Source organism: Salmo trutta, chromosome 10 (genome assembly GCF_901001165.1).
Source record: "Salmo trutta chromosome 10, fSalTru1.1, whole genome shotgun sequence".
In the NCBI taxonomy this organism is placed as follows: Eukaryota; Metazoa; Chordata; class Actinopteri; order Salmoniformes; family Salmonidae; genus Salmo; species Salmo trutta.
The window spans coordinates 40,197,008-40,220,891 of record NC_042966.1 but is presented as its reverse complement, the minus strand read 5'-3'; the positions used below and the strand labels follow the sequence as shown (position 1 = coordinate 40,220,891).

The 23,884-nt window shown below is 45.8% G+C and overlaps 1 protein-coding gene across 1 annotated transcript in view; it reads left to right on the top strand.

Moving 5' to 3' along the window:
- Positions 1-2,006: 2,006 nt before the first annotated feature.
- LOC115200895 (ribosome-binding protein 1) overlaps positions 2,007-23,884 on the top strand; it is a 42,843-nt gene continuing 20,965 nt past the window's right edge. The window contains exons 1-9 of the mRNA XM_029764011.1: positions 2,007-2,296; positions 11,334-11,462; positions 11,684-11,782; positions 12,553-13,141; positions 20,047-20,198; positions 20,777-20,899; positions 21,750-21,902; positions 22,064-22,182; positions 22,780-22,933. Of these exons, the coding sequence (XP_029619871.1) occupies positions 11,361-11,462; positions 11,684-11,782; positions 12,553-13,141; positions 20,047-20,198; positions 20,777-20,899; positions 21,750-21,902; positions 22,064-22,182; positions 22,780-22,933 (1,491 nt within the window). The 5' untranslated portion in view covers positions 2,007-2,296; positions 11,334-11,360. The remainder of the gene's footprint in view (positions 2,297-11,333; positions 11,463-11,683; positions 11,783-12,552; positions 13,142-20,046; positions 20,199-20,776; positions 20,900-21,749; positions 21,903-22,063; positions 22,183-22,779; positions 22,934-23,884) is intronic.

Sequence of the window (23,884 nt, the reverse complement as noted above, 5' to 3'; positions counted from 1 at the left end):
GGTCAAATGTTTCGGGTAGCCTTCCACAAACTTCCCACAATAAATTGGGTGAATTCTGGCCCATTCCTCCTGACAGAGCTGGTGTAACTGAGTCAGGTTTATAGGTCTCCTTGCACACACACGCTTTTTCCGTTCTGCCCACACATTTTCTATGGGATTGAGGTCAGGGCTTTGTGATGGCCACTCCAATACCTTGACTTTGTTGTCCTTAAGCCATTTTGCCACAACTTTGGAAGTATGCTTGGGGTCATTATCCATTTGGAAGACCCATTTGCGACCAAGCTTTAACTTCCTGACTGATGTCTTGAGATGTTGCTTCAATATATCCACATAATTTTCCTTCTCATGAAGCCATCTATTTTGTGAATTGCACCAGTCCCTCCTGCAGCAAAGCACCCCCACAACATGATGCTGCCACCCCCGTGCTTCACGGTTGGGATGGTGTTCTTTGGCTTGCAAGCCTCCCTCTTTTTCCTCCAAACATAATGATGGTCATTATGGCCAAACGGTTCTACTTTTGTTTCATCAGACCAGAGGACATTTCTTCAAAAAGTACGATCTTTGTCCCCATGTGCAGTTGCAAACCGTAGTATGGCTTTTTTATGCCGGTTTTGGAGCAGTGGCTTCTTCCTTGCTGAGCGGCCTTTCAGGTTATGTCGATTTAAGGCTTGTTTTACTGTGGCTATAGATACTTTTGTACCTGTTTCCTCCAGCATCTTCACAAGGTCCTTTGCTGTTGTTCTGGGATTGATTTGCACTTTTCGCACCAAAGTACATTCATCTGTAGGAGACAGAACGCGTCTCCTTCCTGAGCGGTATGACGGCTGCGTGGTCCCATGGTGTTTATACTTGCGTACTATTGTTTGTACAGATGAATGTGGTACCTTCAGGCGTTTGGAAATTGCTCCCAAGGATGAACCAGACTTGTAGAGGTGTACAATTTTTTTCTGAGGTCTTGGCTGATTTCTTTTCATTTTCCCATGATGTCAAGCAAAGAGGCACTGAGTTTGAAGGTAGGCCTTGAAATACATCCACAGGTACACCTCCAATTGACTCAAATTATGTCAATTAGCCTATCAGAAGCTTCTAAAGCCATGACATCATTTTCTGGAATTTTCCAAGCTGTTTAAAGGCACAGTCAACTTAGTGTATGTAAACTTCTGACCCACTGGAATTGTGATACAGTGAATTATAAGTGAAATAATCTGTCTGTAAACAATTGTTGGAAAAATGACTTTTGTCATGCACAAAGTAGACACCTTTAGATTTGTGTGTATCAGGTAGATGTTGGGGAATTGTTTACTTGTTAGATATTACTGCACTGTCGGAACTAGAAGCACAAGCATTTCGCTACATTCGCATTAACATCTGCTAACCATGTGTATGTGACCAATAACAGTTGATTTGATTTGAGTAAAAGTAAAAGTTAAAAAATATAAATAGTAGTCTAAAATATAAATAGTAAAGTACAGATACCCCCAAAAAACTACTTAAGTAGTACTTTCAAGTATTTTTACTTAAATAATTTACACCCCTGCTGGAATCAGGGATGGGGATTATCATTGGCAACACACCCGGGTCCCTCTTGGGAAAATAACGTTTTTCTATTCTATTCACCGCTTCAAAATGACTTAATCTGATCAGACATAGGCTACTCAAACAGATATAGGACTGTTTTATATTCCTATTCTTCATAGAATTCAATATCTGACTTAGATTTCTCCATCTTATTCTTTTGTCGCAGGGCATTTCTCCACCTCCGGAGATCTTGAAACAGACGTGCATAAACTACCTTCACATTTTTCGATTTCAGTTGCGTCCACAAAGGGGCGTGAATATAATCAGTGGTGACGATTCCTACATTCTCGCCACTGGGTCCACCCGCCACATATGTTGTAGTTTTAAGAACGAGTTTTGACTGCATAAACCATGCCAATTTAACTAGTTTTTTAAACTACAAATCCCAGAAGCACATTCCACAATAAAATACCGGTGCCATTTTTGGTTACATGATTGAGTACATTCTAGCCAATTAGGAATCTTGTGGAATACCTATGTGGGACATGAGCCCAGCGCATAAAACTGGCCCGTTGTCCGGCGTCTCGCCAGCTCAAAGTGCCACGACTCAATTGAAATAAATACGATTCCCAGACGGATTGACTGAGAAAGAGAATTTGCGGAAATAGCAGCATATTTATCGCCAGATTGAAGGAAATTCCACAACACAATCCGAATTTTCTTCAACCGCCTCCAAAAGTGGTGTAGTTACATCAGAAGATATATATAAAAAAAGAAGGTAGGAAATCTGAAGACCTCTGGAAGTCAGAGTCTCTAGGTAATTTAGCTGAATAATGATGACTGTAACGTTAGTTTTTTATTATAAACCTAGTTAGTTAGCTGGCTTGTGGTTTTGTTATTAGACCGCAAGGAGACAGTTGAGTAATTTTGTAACAATATTGTAGTAGCTAAACTAACTTAACTAGCTATGAGACTAACTAGCAAGCAAGCTAGCGTGTTGTAACAACCTAGTTAACGTTAATTCTCAACCTCTGAGATGTGATATAACGTTAGTTAGCTAGTTAACTTTAACTTAGTTTTTTTTTATAGATAACATTATTTGCCATTTCTACGTAATGATGACATTTCTTCTTTTCCATTTCACATGCTATGTCAAAAGATTGAGAAATTAGGTCACAGTGTTTTTATGACAACAATTATCAATACTTGCTCAATGCATAATATTGTGAGAAGTATTTCTCACAATATTATGCCGAGTCATGTTTTCTTTGGATCTGGGAGTCAGAGGGTGTGTGTGGGGGGAGAGAGGGGTAGCTTGCCCCCCCTCAATCAGTGCTCCGTCCAGGGAGGGGGTAACTTGCCCCCCCTCAGTCAGTGCTCCGTCCAGGGAGGGGGTAACTTGCCCCCCTCCCTCCCTCAGTCAGTATTCCGTCCAGGGAGGGAGAGAGGGGAGGGAGAGAGGAGGGGGGGGGGGTAGCTTGCCCCCCTCCCTCCCTCAGTCAGTACTCCGTCCAGGGAGGGAGAGAGGGGAGGGAGAGAGGAGGGGGGGGGGGTAGCTTGCCCCCCTCCCTCCCTCAGTCAGTGCTCCGTCCAGGGAGGGTGTGAGAGAACCCCTCAGGAATGTCCAGACAGACTTGGGCGGAGCGCTGGGGTATTAACATTATACCAAACACTTGTTAGTGAATATGGGTATTTGCATAGGCGACATTCAATGGACTGTAGGGAATGGAAACGCTTCCGATGGAGTATCCTAATGGCAGAGGGAGTAGGAAGGAATGTGGAGTTATATTGTTTTCTGTAATGACTGACGCTTCGTTCACACCGAAAGTCATTGCATTTTGGTACACCAGAAGTACATTCATTTCCAATGAAACGCTGCTTTTACTTTGCAGAAGCAGTTGCATTGCGTTCGGTGTGGTGCATACTTTGGATTTATCAAATTTTTGCCGTCAAACCGAATTCGTTGACTGCTTGACAGAAATGGCAGCAGAAGGTGAATGTTGAACTTTCTGCTTACGTATCCAGATGATGCTGCATACTATTTTGCGCCAAATCACTATCGGTGTGATCAAGGCGTGAGGTTTGCATTTTTCTCTGCGTGCAGTGCTTGACGTGGACTGAAATAGGTTCGGGTACTCATTTTGGGTGCTGGTACTGTTTATATTTAGGTGCAGGAGCTCCACAATACTTTTGAACATACAGTATATTTTATAAAATAACAAGTTCAAGCAGTAGAATATTTTTATGGTGCTGGTACTCCGCTCTGGTGAGCTCCTGCTCAAGTCAAACACTGTCTGCATGAAATATTTTTCTTCAGAGGTAGGTGTCACCAAAAGCTTTGTTGTCTTTCCTTTTCTACATGCCTGTTTTTTAAGGATGACGTGCAAGTTAGAGGCCCACACTCTGTTTGCTTTTGTCTGTAACCTTGCTTCCTATCCAAATGGAGAGGCTCTTAACTTGACTCACTCTTCCCTTTGCGTAGTTTGTAAACTGGTTAATTCCACCAAGCCATAACTTAGCCTTACTGCTCAATGTTTTTATAGGCTTATGTTAAGCTTGGTTGGCAAAGAACATTCAAGCATACTTCATCCATATAATTTGCCAAGCTGGGTTTAGTTTATTAATAATTTGCTGTCTATAATAACTTGTCATTGACGTGTAGCCCTCGTATGTAGGGAATCCCAGATACTGGGACAATACATTTAGACTCTGCTATTCAACCAGACGGGTTCTCCATATTCCAAATGGATCGAACGTCGGTTTCTGGTAAGAGTTGTCAATGTTTCCTCATTAAACAACTCCTTGTGTGCCGAAGATGAAAACATTGCGAGCTCCTGTTCACCCGACCTATATGCAAAGGGAATTCACGTGTTATCACAGCTGTGTACATACCGCCACAAGCAAACACCAATTTAGCCAGCAAGAGTCCTCTCATCCGGAATAAATCTTTGTCACGGGTGACTTTAACCAAGCCTGTCTAAAACAAATTTTCACCAATGGGTATCCTGCCCCATAAGAGAATCAAGCATGTTTGACCATGTATACACAAACATCTGTGATACAAAGCCATCCCCCCACTTTGGCCAATCAGATCACGTCTCTCTGGTCATACTCCCCGCCTACAAGTAGCAACGGAGATATCGGTACAAATGGACCCCGTACTGCAGCATTCAATGTCAGCAGAATGAACCCCGATGACTTGGTGGCGTGCGACGCATACAAGGCAAGCAGGTTCGAGCTCTGCAAATCCATTAGGGATGCAAAAAGACCAGACTCAACTTGAATTGATGTTGAGTCTGGTCAGACAACTCAGACTTGTGGCAAGGACTACAAACTACAAAGGCAAATCTAGCTGTGCAGTGCCCACCGACACCTCCCTCCCAGATGAGCTCAGCACATGCTATGCTCGCTTCGGGGGCAGACAATACCGAGCCATCCAGGAGGACTCTCGCTGTTCCGGACGACCAGGTGTTTTCGCTCTCCGAGGCTGACGTTAGGAAAACTCTTTAGTGAATACTCACAAAGCCGCCAGCCAAGATGGCATCCCTGGATGGGTCCTCAGTGTTTGCTGACCAACTGGCGGGCGTTTTATTGAACATCTTCAACCTGTCCCTGTCTCAAGCTGTAGTCCCCACCTGCTTTAAGGTCGAGACTATCACCCCATCACGCTCACCTCCGTCATCATAAAGTGCCTCAAGGTTGGTCATGGCCCACATCAAGGCCAGTATCCTAGGCACACTGGACCCAATTCAATTTGCCTACCTCTTTTTAACAGATCCACGGAATATGCCATTTCAATCGCTATTCACACGAGGAACACCTATATGAGAATGCTGTTCATTGACTAGAGTTCAGAATTCAACACTATTGTTTCCTCCAAGCTCAGAGCCCTGGGTCTGGACAACACCCTCTGACACTGGATCCTGCACTTCCTGACGGGCAGACCGCAGACTGAGGCTTGACAATTAGCGCCCCCCCCCCCCCCCCCCTCCACTCCAGGGGTGTGTCCTCAGTCCTCTGCTGTACTCCTTGTTAACACAACTACGTGGCTTTGCACGACGCCAACTCCATCTGCATGTTAACCAACAACTCTGAGTCCACCTATAGGGAAGGGGTAAGTGAACTGTTATTGGTGTCATGACGACAACCTCTCACTCAACATAACATCAGCAAAACAAAAGAGTTGACTTAAGGAAGCAGAGGGAACATGCCACAATACAGTTTTCAGTTCTTCGGCGTCCACATCACTGAGAACTTGTCATGGACCAACACCACCACCACTGTTGTCAAGAGGGTGCAACAGGGTCTCTACTTCCTAAGGCGGCTGAAGAAATTCGGCTATCCACCCTGGGTCTCCTCCAAATGCTACCGTTGCACTATTGAGAGCACCGTGCCCGCTTGCAGTACGGCCGCTACGGGATTTGCTCCGTCCACGACCACAAGGCCCTCAAGCGGGTGAAGAAAACAGCCCAGTTCATCAATGGGATCACTCTCACCCATTCAGGACATTTACTCGAAAAGGTGCCTAAGGCACGTAGCATCAATGATCCCTCACACCCTAGCCACTAGAGGTCGACCGATTTTTATGATTTTTCAACGCCAATACCGATACCGATTATTGGAGGACCAAAAAAAAGCCGATACCGATTAATCGGTCGATTTATTTTTTATTTTTTTTGTTGTAATAATGACAATTACAACAATACTGAATGAACACTTATTTTAACTTTTAATATAATACATCAATAAAATCAATTTAGCCTCAAATAAATAATGAAACATGTTCAATTTGGTTTAAATAATGCAAAAACAAAGTGTTGGAGAAGAAAGTAAAAGTGCAATTTGTGCCATGTAAAAAAGCTAACGTTTAAGTTCCTTGCTCAGAACATGAGAACATATGAAAGCTGGTGGTTCCTTTTAACATGAGTCTTCAATATTCCCAGGTAAGAAGTTTTAGGTTGTAGTTATTATAGGAATTATACGACTATTTCTCTCTATACGATTTGTATTTCATATACCTTTGACTATTGGATGTTCTTATAGGCACTTTAGTATTGCCAGTGTAACAGTATAGCTTCCGTCCCTCTCCTCGCTCCTACCTGGGCTCGAACCAGGAACACATTAACAGCCACCCTCGAAGCAGCGTTACACATTCAGAGCAAGGGGAACAATTACTCCAAGTCTCAGAGCGAGTGACGTTTGAAACGCTATTAGCGCGCACCCCGCTAACTAGCTAGCCATTTCACATCGGTTACATCAGCCTAATCTTGGGAGTTGATAGGCTTGAAGTCATAAACAGCGCAATGCTTGAAGCACAGCGAAGAGCTGCTGGCAAAACGCACGAAAGTGCTGTTTGAATGAACGCTTATGAGCCTGCTGCTGCCTACCACCGCTCAGTCAGACTGCTCTATCAAATATCAAATCATAGACTTAATTATAACATAACATAATAACACACAGAAATACGAGCCTTAGCTCATTAATATGGTCGAATCCGGAAACTATCATCTCGAAAACAAAACGTTTTTCCTGTCAGTGAAATACGGAACCGTTACGTATTTTATCTAACGGGTGGCATCCCTAAGTCTAAATATTCCTGTTACATTGCACAACCTTATGTCATAATTACGTAAAATTCTAGCAAATTAGTTCGCAAAAAAAACTGTTGCATATATCCTGACTGCGTGCAATGAACGCAAGAGAAATGACACAATTTCACCTGGTTAATATTGCCTGCTAACCTGGATTTCTTTTAGCTAAATATGCAGGTTTAAAAATATATACTTATGTGTATTGATTTTAAGAAAGGCATTGATGTCTATGGTTAGGTACAGTCGTGCAACAATTGTGCTTTTTTTCGCAAATGCGCTTTTGTTAAATCATCCCCCGTTTGGCGAAGTCGGCTGTCTTTGTTAGGAAGAAATAGTCTTCACAGTTTGCAACGAGCCAGGCGGCCCAAACTGCTGCATATAACCTGACTCTGTTTGCAAGAGAAGTGACACATTTTCCCTAGTTAAAAGAAATTCATGTTAGCAGGCAATATTAACAAAATATGCAGGTTTAAAAAATATATACTTCTGCATTGATTTTAAGAAAGGCATTGATATTTATGGTTAGGTACACATTTACATTACATTACATTACATTTAAGTCATTTAGCAGACGCTCTTATCCAGAGCGACTTACAAATTGGTGCATTCACCTTATGATATCCAGTGGAACAACCACTTTACAATAGTGCATCTAAATCTTTTAAGGGGGGGGGGGTTAGAAGGATTACTTTATCCTATCCCAGGTATTCCTTAAAGAGGTGGGGTTTCAGGTGTCTCCGGAAGGTGGTGATTGACTCCGCTGTCCTGGCGTCGTGAGGGAGCTTGTTCCACCATTGGGGTGCCAGAGCAGCGAACAGTTTGGACTGGGCTGAGCGGGAACCGTGCTTCCTCAGAGGTAGGGGGGCCAGCAGGCCAGAGGTGGATGAACGCAGTGCCCTTGTTTGGGTGTAGGGCCTGATCAGAGCCTGAAGGTATGGAGGTGCCGTTCCCCTCACAGCTCCGTAGGCAAGCACCATGGTCTTGTAGCGGATACGAGCTTCAACTGGAAGCCAGTGGAGAGAGCGGAGGAGCGGGGTGACGTGAGAGAACTTGGGAAGGTTGAACACCAGACGGGCTGCGGCGTTCTGGATGAGTTGTAGGGGTTTAATGGCACAGGCAGGGAGCCCAGCCAACAGCGAGTTGCAGTAATCCAGACGGGAGATGACAAGTTCCTGGATTAGGACCTGCGTCGCTTCCTGTGTGAGGCAGGGTCGTACTCTGCGAATGTTGTAGAGCATGAACCTACAGGATCGGGTCACCGCCTTGATGTTAGTGGAGAACGACAGGGTGTTGTCCAGGATCACGCCAAGGTTCTTAGCACTCTGGGAGGAGGACACAAGGGAGTTGTCAACCGTGATGGCGAGATCATGGAACGGGCAGTCCTTCCCCGGGAGGAAGAGCAGCTCCGTCTTGCCGAGGTTCAGCTTGAGGTGGTGATCCGTCATCCACACTGATATGTCTGCCAGACATGCAGAGATGCGATTCGCCGCATGGTTATCAGAAGGGGGAAAGGAGGAGATTAATTGTGTGTCGTCTGCATAGCAATGATAGGAGAGACCATGTGAGGATATGACAGAGCCAAGTGACTTGGTGTATAGCGAGAATAGGAGAGGGCCTAGAACAGAGCCCTGGGGCACACCAGTGGTGAGAGCGCGTGGTGCGGAGACAGATTCTCGCCACGCCACCTGGTAGGAGCGACCTGTCAGGTAGGACGCAATCCAAGCGTGGGCCGCGCCGGAGATGCCCAACTCGGAGAGGGTGGAGAGGAGGATCTGATGGTTCACAGTATCAAAGGCAGCAGATAGGTCTAGAAGGATGAGAGCAGAGGTTGGAGAAACGTGTACCTAAGCGATTATATGCAACGCAGGACAGGCTAGATAAACTAGTAATATCATCAACCATGTGTAGTTAACTAGTGATTATGATTGTTTTTTATAAGTTTAATGCTAGCTAGCAACTTACCTTGGCTTCTTACTGCATTCGCGTAACAGGCAGGCTCCTCGTGGAGTGCAATGTAATGCAGGTGGTTAGAGCGTTGGACTAGTTAACCGAAAGGTTGCAAGATTGAATCCTCGAGCTGACCAGGTAAAAATCTGTCATTCTGCCCCTGAACAAGGCAGTTAACCCACCGTTCCTAGGCCGTCGTTGAAAATAAGAATGTGTTCTTAACTGACTTGCCTAGTTAAATTTTTTTAATCGGCCAAATTGGTGTCCAAAAATACCGATTTCCGATTGCTATGAAAACTTGAAATTGGCCCTAATTAATTGGCCATTCCGATTAATCGGTCGACCTCTACTAGCCACAAGCTGTTGTCTCCCTTACTGTCAGGCAAACGGTATTGAGGTCTGATGCCAACAGGCTCCGAGACAGTTTCTATCTACAAGCCATCAAGACTGCTGAACACTTGAACTGGACTGATCACCTGTTCTGATTCTCCGCACTCACCCACACACACATTCATGCTACAACTGCTGCTACCAGACTCTTATTCAATTCGGAAAGTATTCAGACCCATTTGACTTTTTCCAAATGTTGTTGCGTTACAGCCTTATTCTAAAATTGATGAGGGGGAAAAAAATAATTTAATCAATCTACACAATACCCCATAATGACAAAGCAAAAACAGATTTTTAGAAATTTTAGCAAATGTATAAAACATTTAAAGGGATCACATTTACATGTTTATTTATTTAACCAGGTAGGCCAGTTGAGAATAAGTTTTCATTTTCAACTGCGACCTGGTCAAGATAAAGCAAAGCAGTGTGACACAAACAACAACACAGTTACACATGGAATAAACAAACATACAGTCAATAGCACAATAAAGTTTATATTCAGTGTGTGCAAATGAGGTAAGATAAGGGTTGTAAGGCAATAAATAGGCCATAGTGGCGAAATAATTACAATTTAGCAATTAAACACTGGAGTGATAGATGTGCAGAAGATGAATGTGCAAGTAGGGATACTGGGGTGCAGAGAATTGAATTGAACCCTGTGGCACCCCCAGAGACTGCCAGAGGTCCGGACAACAGGCCCTCCGATTTGACACATTGAACTCTAGTCATTTGAGAAACCAAGGCTGTTGAGTCTGCCGATTTAAGAATGTGGTGATTGACAGAGTCGAAAGCCTTGGCCAGGTCGATGAATATGGCTGCATAGTATTGTCTCTTATCGATGGCGGTTATGATGTCGTTTAGGACCATGAGCGTGGCTGAGGTGCACCCATGACCAGCTCGGAAACCAGATTGCATAGCGGAGAAGGTACGGTGGGATTCGAAATGGTCGGTGATCTGTTTGTTAACTTGGCTTTTGAAGACCTTAGAAAGGCAGGACAGGCTGGCTATAGGTCTGTAACAGTTTGGGTCTAGAATGTTTCCCCCTTTGAAGAGGGGGATGACCGCGGCAGCTTCCAATCTTTGGGGATCTCATATGATATGAAAGAGCGGTTGAACAGGCTAGTAATAGGGGTTGCAACAACTGAGGTGGATAATTGTAGAAAGAGAGGGTCCAGATTGTCTAGCCTGGCTGATTTGTAGGTATTCAGACCCTTTACTCAGTAATTTGTTGAAGCACCTGTGGCAGTGATTACAGCCTTGAGTCTTGGGTATGACTCTACAAGCTTGGAACACCTATATTTGGGGAGTTTCTAACATTCTTCTCTGCAGATCCTCTCAAGCTCTGTCAGGTTGGATGGTGAGCGTTGCTGCACAGCTATTTTCAGGTCTCTCCAGAGATGTTAGATCGGGTTCAAGTCCCGGCTCTGGCTGGGCCACTCAAGGACATTCAGAGACTTGTCCGAAGCCACTCCTGCGTTGTCTTGCCTGTGTGCTTAGGGTCGTTGTCCTGTTGGAAGGTGAACCTTTGCCACAGTCTGAGGTCCTGAGCACTCTGGAGCAGGTTTTAATCAAGGATCTCTCTGTACTTTGCTCCGTTCATCTTTCCCTTGATCCTGACTAGTCTCCCAGTCCCTGCCGCTGAAAAACATCCCCACAGCATGATGCTGCACCTGAGCTCAATTTCAAGTCTCGTAGCAAAGGGTCTGAATACTTATTTACATAAGGTATTTCTGTTTTATATTTGTAATAGATTTACTAAAATTTCTTTTTAGAGTCTTTGGTATAACTTGTCCAGAGATCAAACCCCCAACCTTCCGATTTCAACCACAAGGCCACTGGTTAAATACAATTCTGATTTAATTTCTGTTTTTCTCCTCCATCCAACAGGACAGCTAACCTGTCATAGTGGTCATCATGGATCTATATGACCCTCAGACGCTAGGCATCATGGTATTTGGAGGCTTCATGGTCATCTCAGCCCTCGGTATCGTTCTGGTCTCCACCTTCTCCATGAAGGTAGCCTAACTGTTGTTGTTAATGTAATAAATGTATGCCATTTTAGCCTACGCTTTTATCCGAAGCGACTTATTCATGCGTGTATAATTTATTTTTATGGGTGGTCCCATCGGGAATGGAACCCACAACGCTGGTATTGCAAGCATCATTCTCTACCTACTGTTGTTGGTGTGATAATGTCTAAATGTGAACTGTTATATGTTGTCTCCTTCTCCATGAAGGAGACCTCATATGAGGAGGCCCTGGCCAAGCAACGTAGAGAGCTGGGTAAGACGGCGCCTCCGGGACAGCTGACCAAGAAGGACAAGAAGAAGGAGAAGGTAAGACGAGATCAAACGCACCTCTACCCAAATGTTACTCTAGCTCTGTGTGCGTTGTCCCAGTATCTGTGTGTTAGAGACGTCGACGAGCGGTATGACATACACGCTCTAACATCCAGGAGGCGCCGACTCAAACTCCCACTAGACGGCTCTGCGAGTGTTAGAATGTCAAAATACGTTTTTTTTACTCACCAAATATTGAGTTTCGCTGAGCGTCTATTTTTATTTACACCCGTTACATCCGGTACATATTTCCAAAAACGGTCTAAATTTTTTAAAAAAAATGTAGAAGCAAACAAAAAATGCCTGTTCGGCAGGTCAACAGTAATGAGTGATTTACATTGGATCGCAGGTCTGAAGTCTAACCACTCAATAGTGTCAATAGCACCTCGTTGTGGCTGCCGGGGTTCATGCTACACCACTGCTTATAAAACTAGAAGTTAATGATGTGTCAAATAAATGATCTCTAGCTCAGGACTCCAGCTGTGTATTTGTTTTGCTAACTTGCTAGCTAAGGTGGCTAGATGTCAAGATCAGTCTTCTTGGTTACAGCAGAGACATTCAACCCCCTCCTGGATGAAGATCAACTTTTTAATTTTTTAATTTTTAAGAAGTAGCGCCTCTTGTGTGCACTTCCGGTAATACCGTATACCCCAGTATGCTACAGAAACGGTATGACGGTATGAACATCTGTTTTTGTACACATACTGTAGCACATTGTGATTGTATAATACATGTTCTAACTGAAATGTTTTCTTATTATCATTAAGGCGTCTGAGAAGAAGAACCGGGGTAAAAAGGAACACAAGCCCAATGGGAAGCTTCCAGAATTAGAACTAGAGGATATCCCAGTGGCCGAGCCTGAACTAGCCCCTGAACCTACCTCTACCCCTGCTCCCGAACCTGCCCCTGAACCTACCCCTGCTCCCGAACCAACCCCTGCTCCAGCTCCCCCCGTTGTAAAGGCCTCCCCTGCTCCAAAGAAGAAGAAGGAGAAGAAGATGATGGCTAAGATTGAGCCAGCCCTGGCTGCTCCTGCCTCGGCCCCCTCCAAGCCCACCCCTGCCGCAGCCCCTGCCGCAGCAGCCCCCATGGCCCCCTCCAAGCCCACCCCTGCCGCAGCCCCTGCCGCAGCAGCCCCCATGGCCCCCTCCAAGCCCACCCCTGCCGCAGCCCCTGCCGCAGCAGCCCCCATGGCCCCCTCCAAGCCTGCCCCAGTCCTGGAGGCTGTCACCAAGGAGGTCCCTGTGATGGCAGTGCCCCCGGTGGGCTCCCAGCGGACTGCAGCCAAGGCTCAGGAGACCAAGGCACATGACCTTTCCAAGAAGAAGGCGTCCTCCAAGAAGAAAACGGAGTCTGGTAAGGAAGTTTTGCCTATATTCAATCATTTTACATCCTAGCTATTTTGTCCGATAACTAGAGCAGCACAACTGTTGATAATACAGCATGTGTAGGTTCCATTTCTAACTAGTAGGCTATTGGATTAAGATAAATATTTCTCCATTTTTGGAATGGATTGGAAATTAAATATTATTTATTTACTCTGTTAGTGTTTATCTAGGATTATAAACTGGGTGGTTAGAGCAGTCTAATTGTTTAAAGCCTACATGTATAGTATTTTTTTTATTGTTTAGTCTGTCTTCCGGATGGGATGTTAAACGGGTGTCCTGACTCTCTGTGGTCACTAAACGATCCCATGGCACTTATTGTAAGAGTAGGGGTGTTAACCCCGGTGTCCTGGCTAAATTCCCAATCTGGCCCTCATACCATAATGGTCACCTAATCATCCCCAGTTTACAATTGGCTAATTCATCCCCCCCCCCTCCTCTCCCCTGTAACTATTCCCAAGGTCGTTGCTGTAAATGAGAATGTGTTCTCAGTCAACTTACCTACTTAAATAAAATATAAATACACCATTTTAAAAATTGTTCAGGCTCTGTAAGTTGTACATTTCAAGATACCGTTCTTCTTTCTGTGGGTCATGTTGTGTGACAGACGGATGGACAGTCAGACGGACACAGGGATTAACTGCTAGCCAGGATGTTACAAAATATCTCTTTGTTTGAATGGATGGACATGGTTGTCTAGGCAGGAACTACTTTAGCCATAACACAAACACTACTGAAGTACTCTCTATGGGGCTTTTCCTTCTAGACTTTTCCCCCACCCCAGGATCTCACCCGTGTTTCATCTTAATGCTCTGGTGGGGGTCGTCTTTCCATCAGGAGTGTGACACTAATGACTTGTGACGAGCAGAATCAACACACTCGGTCATTCAAGACGGTTACTTTGTGAGAAGTTAAAATTCAGTTAGCCATTGCTATGTAAAAGCAGAGGGTTATAGAACAAAGCAGGATCAATGCGTTAGCCAGATAATTTCTCTAAATATTCTGAAATAACATTTGTATTTTGTAGAAATATAAAAGCTTGAAATGGGTGTGGTCTAATTGACTGAACAACCAAAAAACACATTAAGTTTAGATTTCTTCATGAAACAGAAAATCAACAGTTTATTTCTGGCTTTATCATCGATCCTGCTTTGAAATGTACCCCTCTGCTCCACTGGAGCCATGGCCCAGTGAGACACGGGTGCTGGCCCATGTAGATAGAAACAGAAAAGTCTGAACCTTTTGGGTAAAGCACTGGGGTAAATCCTCAGTGTAAATGTGCCACTACTGCAATGATGACAAACTGTCTGAGGCGTGTGTGTGTGTGTGTGTGTGTGTGTGTGTGTGTGCACCCTTGTGCACAGCACTGACCCCGTTGTCAGTTGACACAGCCTCTCAGTAACCCAGATAGTAGGCTGTTTCTCTGGTTTCCAGAGGGCCGTCTGTCTGGTGCCACTCTGCCCCAACGACCACTCAGCCTGGGGTACAGCTGCCCAGTTCCCACTCCCGCCCTGCCCAGAGGCATGGGAGTTTACCCACAGCCTTTTGATCAAATCAAACTTTATTTGCCACACGCCCCCGAATACAACAAGTGTAGACTTTACCGTGAAATGCTTACTTACAAGCCCTTATTAACTAACAGTGCAGTTCAAGAAGAAAATATTTACCAAGTAGGCTAAAATAGATAGTAATACAATAAGAATAACGAAAAAAGAGGGTAAATACAGGGGGCACCGAGTCAGTGTGCGGGGGTACAGGTTAGTTGAGGTAATCTGTAGGTGGGGGCAAAGTGACTATGCATAGGTAACAAACAGCGAGTAGCAGCAGTGTACAAGAGGGGGGAGTCAATGTAAATTGTCCGGTAGCGATTTTTATGAATTGTTCAGCAGTCTTATGGCTTGGGGGTAGAAGCTGTTGAGGAGCCTTTTGGTCCTAGACTTGGCACTCCGGTACTGCTTGCCGTGCGGTGGTAGTGCAATTGAGATTGCATCATCTGTTGGGGCGGTATGCGAATTGGAGTGGATCTAGGGTCTCCGGGATGCTGTTGATGTGAGCCCTGACCAGCCTTTCAAAGCACTTCATGGCTAACGACATGAATGCCACTGGGCGGTAATCATTTAGGCAGGTTACCTTCGCTTCCTTGGGCACAGGGACTATGTTGGTCTGCTTGAAACATGTAGGTATTAGACTCGGTCAGGAAGAGGTTGAAAATGTCAGTGAAGACACTTGACAGTTGGTCTGCGCATGCTTTGAGTACACGTCCTGGTAATCCGTCTAGCCCAGCGGCTTTGAATGTTGACCTGTTTTAAAGGTTTTGTTCACATCTGCTACCGAGAGCGTTATCACACAGTCATCCAGAACAGCTGGTGCTCTTGTGCATGCTTCAGTGTTGCTTGCCTCGAAGCAAGCATAAAAGGCATTTAGCTCATCTGGTAGGCTCGCGTCACTGGGCAGCTCGCATCTGGGTTTCCCTTTGTAGTCCGTAATAGTTTTCAAGCCCTGCCACATCCGACGAACGTCAGAGCCGACGTAGTAGGATTCAATCTTAGTTCCGTATTGATGCTTTGCTTGTTTGATGGTTCGTCGGAGGACATAGCGGGATTTATTATAAACGTCCGGATTAGTCTCCCGCTCCTTGAAAGCGGCAGCTCTAGCCTTTAGCTCGATACGGATGTTGCCTGTAATCCATGGCTTCTGGTTGGGATATGTACGTACAGTCACTGTGGGGATGACGTCATCGATGCACTTATTGATGAAGCCGATGACTGAGGTGGTGTATTCCTCAATGCCATTGAAAGAATCCAGGAACATATTCTAGTCTGGGCTAGCAAAACAGTCCTGTAGTGTAGCATTTGCGTCATTGAGCGAGTCACTGGTACTACCTGCTTTAGTTTTTGCTTGTAAACAGGAATCAGGAGGATAGAATTATGGTCAGATTTGCCAAATGGAGGGTGAGGGAGAGCTTTGTATGCATCTCTGTGTGTGGCGTAAAGGTAGTTTAGGATTCCCCCCCCGGTTGCACATGTGACATGCTGGTAAAAATGTGGTGAAACTGATTTAAGTTTGCCTGCATTAAAGTCCCCGGCCACTAGGAGCGCCGCTTCTGGGTGAGCATTTTATTCTTTGCGTATGGCCTTATAGAGTTGGTTGAGAGCGGTCTTAGTGCCAGCATCGGTCTGTGGTGGTAAATAGACGGCTACGAATAATACAAATGAGAACTCTCTTGGTAGATAGTGTGGTCTACAGCTTATCATGAGATGCTCTACCTCAGGCGAGCAATACTTTGATAATACCTTGAGACTTTAATATTAGACATCGCGCACCAGCTGTTATTGACAAATAGACACACACCCCCACCCCTCGTCTTACCAGAGGTAGCGTCTCTGTTCTGCTGGTGCATGGAAAATCCCGCCAGCTCTATATTGTCCGTTTCTTCGTTCAGCCACGTCTCGGTGAAACATAAGATGTTGCAGTTTTTAATGTCCCGTTGGTAGGATCAAATCAAATTTATTTATATAGCCCTTCGTACATCAGCTGATATCTCAAAGTGCTGTACAGAAACCCAGCCTAAAACCCCAAACAGCAAGCAATGCATGTGAAAGAAGCACGGTGGCTAGGAAAAACTCCCTAGGAAAAACTCCCTAGAAAGGCCAAAAACCTAGGAAGAAACCTAGAGAGGAACCAGGCTATGAGGGGTGGCCAGTCCTCTTCTGGCTGTGCCGGGTGGATATTATAACAGAACATGGTCAAGATGTTAAAATGGTCATAAATGACCAGCATGGTCAAATAATAATAATAATCATAGTAGTTGTCGAGGGTGCAACAAGCACGTCCGGTGAACAGGTCAGGGTTCCATAGCCGCAGGCAGAACAGTTGAAACTGGAGCAGCAGCATGGCCAGGTGGACTGGGGACAGCAAGGAGTCATCATGCCAGGTAGTCCTGAGGCATGGTCCTAGGGCTCATGTCCTCCGAGAAAGAAAGAAAGAAAGAAAGAAAGAAAGAAAAAGAAAGAAAGAGAGAATTAGAGAGCATATTTAAATTCACACAGGACACCGGATAAGACAAGAGAAATACTCCAGATGTAACAGACTGACCCTAGCCCCCCGACACACAAACTACTGCAGCATAAATACTGGAGGCTGAGACAGGAGGGATCAGAAGACACTGTGGCCCCATCCGATGATACCCCCGGACAGGGCCAAACAGGCAGGATATAACCCCACCCACTTTGCCAAAGCACAGCCCCCACACCACTAGAGGGATGTCTACAACCACCAACTTACCGTCCGAAGACAAGGCCGAGTATAGCCCACAAAGATCTCCGCCACGGCACAACCCAAGGGGGGGGGGGCGCCAACCCAGACAGGAAGACCACGTCAGTGACTCAACCCACTCAAGTGACACACCCCTCCCATGGACGGCATGGAAGAACACCAGTAAGCCAGTGACTCAGCCCCTGTAATAGGGTTAGAGGCAGAGAATCCCAGTGGAGAGAGGGGAACCGGCAAGGCAGAGACAGCAAGGGCGGTTCGTTGCTCCAGCCTTTCCGTTCACCTTCACACTCCTGGGCCAGACTATACTTAATCATAGGACCTACTGAAGAGATAAGTCTTCAGTAAAGACTTAAAGGTTGAGACTGAGTCTGCGTCTCTCACATGGGTAGGCAGACCATTCCATAAAAATGGAGCTCTATAGGAGAAAGCCCTACCTCCAGCCGTTTGCTTAGAAATTCTAGGGACATTTAGGAGGCCTGCGTCTTGTGACCGTAGCGTAAGTGTAGGTATGTACGGCAGGACCAAATCGGAAAGATGGGTAGGAGCAAGCCCATGTAATGCTTTGTAGGTTAGCAGTAAAACCTTGAAATCAGCCCTTGCCTTAACAGGAAGCCAGTGTAGGGAGGCTAGCACTGGAGTAATATGATCAAATTTTTTGGTTCTAGTCAGGATTCTAGCAGCCGTATTTAGCACTAACTGAAGTTTGTTTAGTGCTTAAAGTAGAGCATTGCAGTAGTCCAGCCTAGAAGTATCCACCCGGCACAGCCAGAAGAGGACTGGCCACCCCTCATAGCCTGGTTCCTCTCTAGGTTTCTTCCTAGGTTTTTGGCCTTTCTAGGGAGTTTTTCCTAGGGAGTTTTTCCTAGCCACCGTGCTTCTTTCACATGCATTGCTTGCTGTTTGGGGTTTTAGGCTGGGTTTCTGTACAGCACTTTGAGATTTCAGCTGATATACGAAGGGCTATATAAATAAATTTGATTTGAAGTAACAAAAGCATGGATTAATTTTTCTGCATCATTTTTGGACAGAAAGTTTCTGATTTTTGCAATGTTACGTAGATGGAAAATCTTTAATAGTAGGTCATCAATTTCATTTTCCAATGATTGCACGTTAGCAAGGAGAACGGAGGGCATTGGGAGTTTACTCGCTCGCCTCCGGATTCTCAGAAGGATCCCCGCTCTGCGTAGCCTTTTCTGGCGTCTTTTCTTCACGCAAAAGGCCTGGATCTGGGCCTGTTCCAGTGAAAGCAGGATATCCTTCTCGTCGGACTCGTTAAAGGAAAAAGTTTCTTCCAGTCTGCGTTGTGTAATCACTTTTCTGATGTCCCGAAGTTATTTCTGGTCATAAGAGACGGTAACAGCAACGTTATGTACACAATAAGTTACACAACGCAAAAAAATAATAACAAAATTGCACAATTGTTTGGGAGAATGTAAAATGTCAGCCATGTTCTTCGGCGCCGTCTTTTTCGATTAGGCAGACATATTAAGCATATTAGACGTTTACTATTACACATGTTTTGCCTTTATCTCTCAAACATCCCACAGAGACAACTTAGTTCTGTAAAATATAAGTCAAACTGAATGAATAAAATACCCATGGCTGCACACTAGTGCTGTAAAGGTAATGGAATTATGGATGACTGTTATTGATGAGACAAATGACCGCGCTCACACTTTTAATCCTTCCTGAGTGGATGTGGTGCTGTTGCATGGAGGGAGGCGTTGCCTAGGCAACCAAAGACTTGTTTGCTACAACACCTTGCATGTGTCTGCAAGGAGTAACAAAGTCAGTTTCATCATGTAAAGAGTCCATGTTACCCCGGAAACGGGTCAACTGCTTGAATGCACGGCCGACCCGTCTTCAGTCAGCTGTTCTTTATTTTATTTTTTATAAACAGTTATGACAGTTAATTTATTTTAATGACGATCTTCATCCATAATTGTTGGTTGCAAGATTATACAGCAATTGTGCCAGCCTTACTGCCTAACCCAGCTCTAGCCTCCCCTGTTACTTAGCCTGCAGGAAGTTCCCTCCCCTGTTACTTAGCCTGCAGGAAGTTCCCTCCCCTGTTACTTAGCCTGCAGGAAGTTCCCTCCCCTGTTACTTAGCCTGCAGGAAGTTCCCTCCCTTGTTACTTAGCCTGCAGGAAGTTCCCTCCCTTGTTACTTAGCCTGCAGGAAGTTCCCTCCCTTGTTACTTAGCCTGCAGGATGTTCCCTCCCCTGTTACTTAGCCTGCAGGAAGTTCCCTCCCCTGTTACTTAGCCTGCAGGAAGTTTGAGAACCCAAACTCTTAACAAAGGCAGACCTATCAAGACGGTAGGATTATTCCACATGACCTTTCACCCCTCACCTTACCACAGACACCTTGGTGAGAGCTTTTCCCAGTAGGAAAATGGGGAATGATGTGTTTTCTGTCAGGTCTGTCTTCATTGTTTGATGACGTAGGCCTACTGTGTGTTTCATTGGTGTAATGGTATGTGATCATGTTTCCCTCTTCCCTCAGCTATAGCAGCTGACTTGTAAGAACATTTGTCCCCCTTTTTTTTTCTTTCTCACTCCCCCTTTTTTTCTCTCTTTTGTGCTCTCTCGCTCTGTAGTGTCGGACTCTGGTCTGGATTCCCCCCTGTTCCTTCCCTACAAGGCCCTGGTCTCTACCGTTAGCAGTATGGTCTTCAGTCAGGGAGAGGCCCAGCGCCTCCTAGAGATCCTCTCTGACAAGGCTGGCATCAGACAAGACACCTGGCACATGGTAGGACCGTGGGTGGGGTGGGAGATTATATGACCCGGGATGGGAGATACCACTGTGGGGTTGAAGGGGGGGAGTGGGGGTTGAGTAATGTCAGGCTTGAAGTGGTGGGTAGGGAATCCGGCAGGGCACATGGTACAATCCGTTGGGGACTGGGAGATGTCATTCGAAGGGGTTGGAGCGGGGGTGGTTTGGGACGGGACAAACCACTGTGTTGGCGGCAGGTAGCCTAACGGTTAAGAGCGTTGGGCCAGTAACCGAAAGGTTGCTGGTTCGAATCCATGAGCCGACTAGATTTTTAAATCTGTCTACCCTTGAGTAAGGCACTTAACCTTTAATTTCTCCTGTTAGTCGCTCTGGTTAAGAGCGTCTGCTAAATGACTAAAATACTGTTTAAATGCATTTGGGGGGGGGTCAGACTCAGACACACTACAGATGCTGATGTTTATGGTGACGCTGATGTTTATGGTGACGCTGATGTTTATGGTGACGCTGATGTTTATGGTGACGCTGATGTTTATGGTGACGCTGTGTTTATGGTGACGCTGTGTGTGTGGTGACGCTGTGTGTGTGGTAATCAGGCTACTCAGAAGGGCGACCCAGTGGCTGTGTTGAAGAAACAGTTGGAGGAGAATCAGAAACAGCTCACTACTCAGCAGGAGGATGCTTCTGCAGCCAAGAACAGACTCCGGGAACTCAGCAGGGTAACACACACACACACACACACACACACACTGAGCAAGAGGACACCACAACAGCCAAGAACAGACTCCGGGAACTCAGCAGGGTAACACACACACACACACACACACACACACTGAGCAAGAGGACACCACAACAGCCAAGAACAGACTCCGGGAACTCAGCAGGGTAACACACACACACACACACTGAGCAAGAGGACACCACAACAGCCAAGAACAGACTCTGGGAACTCAGCAGGGTAACACACACACACACACACACACACACTGAGCAAGAGGACACCACAACAGCCAAGAACAGACTCCGGGAACTCAGCAGGGTAACACACACACACACACACACACACACTGAGCAAGAGGACACCACAACAGCCAAGAACAGACTCTGAGAACTCAGCAGGGTAACACACACACACACACACACACTGAGCAAGAGGACACCACAACAGCCAAGAACAGACTCCGGGAACTCAGCAGGGTAACACACACACACACACACACACACACACACACACTGAGCAAGAGGACACCACAACAGCCAAGAACAGACTCCGGGAACTCAGCAGGGTAACACACACACACACACACACACACACACACACACACACACACTGAGCAAGAGGACACCACAACAGCCAAGAACAGACTCTGAGAACTCAGCAGGGTAACAGACACACACCAAGGTAAAACACATGTTGAGAATATCTCTGAAAGACCACTTATTAACCACATACAATAGAACTCCCCATGAATGAGTTGGACCATTGTTTACCTCAGTCTTTCTCTAGGAGCTCTCGGTCTCTCTAGGAGCTGTCTGATGGTGTGTTGTGTGTGTCTCTCCTCGCTATAGGAGCTCTCTGCTGAGAAGTCCAAGGTGGCCAGTGTGGAGACCAGGCTGAGTTCCCAGCTCTCGTCCAGGGAGCAGGAGATGATCGCCCTGCAGGCTCGTATGCAGGCCTCCTACCAGGACCACGTAGCCCAGACACAGAAACTCAACGCCAAGGTACTAATGTACATGAGAATAGTAGAATACAGGCCTCTGTCCCTGTTGGCCTCTGTGACTTTCTCTCAATTGAATTAAATGTGCTTTATTGTATTTAAATGAATTATGCAAAGGTTGCCAGAGCATTCAAAAACTAAGTCAAAAGTTAAATCCCCTCTCAGGTCCTCAGTCTTCAGGAGCAGTTGGAGTCTGGTCCCACTGCCCAGCTGGCTCGTCTGCAGCAGGAGAACTCTATTCTCAGAGACGCCCTGAACCAGGCCACAAGCCAGGCAGAAAGCAAGTAGGTGTCTTCTCCTACCCTAACCAGGCCACAAGCCAGGCAGAGGGTAAGTAGGTAGCTTCTCCTACCCTAACCCCTAACCAGGCCACAAGCCAGGCAGAGGGCAAGTAGGTAGCTTCTCCTACCCTAACCCCTAACCAGGCCACAAGCCAGGCAGAGGGCAAGTAGGTAGCTTCTCCTACCCTAACCCCTAACCAGGCCACAAGCCAGGCAGAAAGCAAGTAGGTACTTCTCATACCCTAACCAGGCCACAAGCCAGGCAGAGGGCAAGTAGGTGTCTTCTCCTACCCTAACCAGGCCACAAGCCAGGCAGAGAGCAAGTAGGTCTCTGCTTCTACCCTAACCAGGCCACAAGCCAGGCAGAGAGCAAGTAGGTCTCTGCTTCTACCATAACCCCTGAACTAGGCCACCAGCCAGGCAGCAAATGGGTGGCTCCCCCTGTCCTTTGTCCCAGCCTAAACGTTTTAGTATTTGCCACTAAGAAGAAAACATTTTGAGAATAAACCATAATCTGGTGTTTTGAGAGTGTAAATGGAACTGCAGATCAAATGCATTATGGTCCTGCTAGAGGTCTCAAATGTGACTGTCTCTCCTCAGACAGAATGCAGAGCTGGCCAAGCTGAGACAGGACTGTGCCAAACTGACCAAGGAGTTGGGGGAGAAGAGTGTAAGCCTTCAGACTGATGAGATCATCAGGACTGGACTGGAGGCTAAGGCGTCTTCTGTAGAGAAACAACTGTCTTCACTACAGGTAGGACTGGAGCGAGCGCACACACACATGGTCAGACTGATGACTACATCTGTCTCTCAACCCTTATCTACTGGCTGGTTCCTCCCTCTAAAGCCTTATCTATTGGTTGGTCGGACCAGCCAATAGAGCCTGGTCCCCTTCACCCCTCTAAAGCGCCGGTGATTGGGGGCTGGATCTCTGATGGGTTTGTAATCACAGAGCTGTGTGTTGGACTGGAATGCAACCGCACAATAATGGGGCTGGCTGCTGGCTGTAAGGGAATGCCTTTGTCTCTCGGCACCAGATGGAATGTGTGCTACGTGCCCAAGCAAGGCAGTACTCCATTCTGCATATGCTGTCTGCAAAATGGCCGCCATCTAGTCTAACTCGCTGTATGTATACTGTACATCAGACTGTTTGCTATATGGAATCTACTATGGTTACTACTACGGTTACTACTACAGTTACTATATGGGGTCAATTTCACACCATATGTATTGAATTCAAAATAAAATTCATCGTGAACATAAAGAATATAGTTGAGAATCTAAAAATATTTTTGAGGACGGGTGAAATAATGGCTGTTGAAATCAAAAACCAAACAATTGAAAGCAAAATGTAGAGAATTGTAAACAAAAAGACATCAAAAACAAAACCCCAAGACTTTTAAGCAAATCATTTTAAAGCGAGATCAAAACTCTGACGACAAATCTTATTGAATACATTTTGCCTACACTCTTGCCTGCATGTACTACCTTTTTTGCTTTCACTGCCAGTCCTTTCGATTGAGAGTTTTGGCATTATTCTTCCGTGGAGGGCGGGCTTTAGAGGGAGGCGTAGACAATGAGTCTCCATTGGTCCGCTAGTTTTGGAGTGACGTTCATCTTAACCCAATCAATGAACATGATAGACAGGCTTTTTTTTCTATTGCCTACTTAAGTAGACGGTCTGACATCACCATTATGTGCCAAA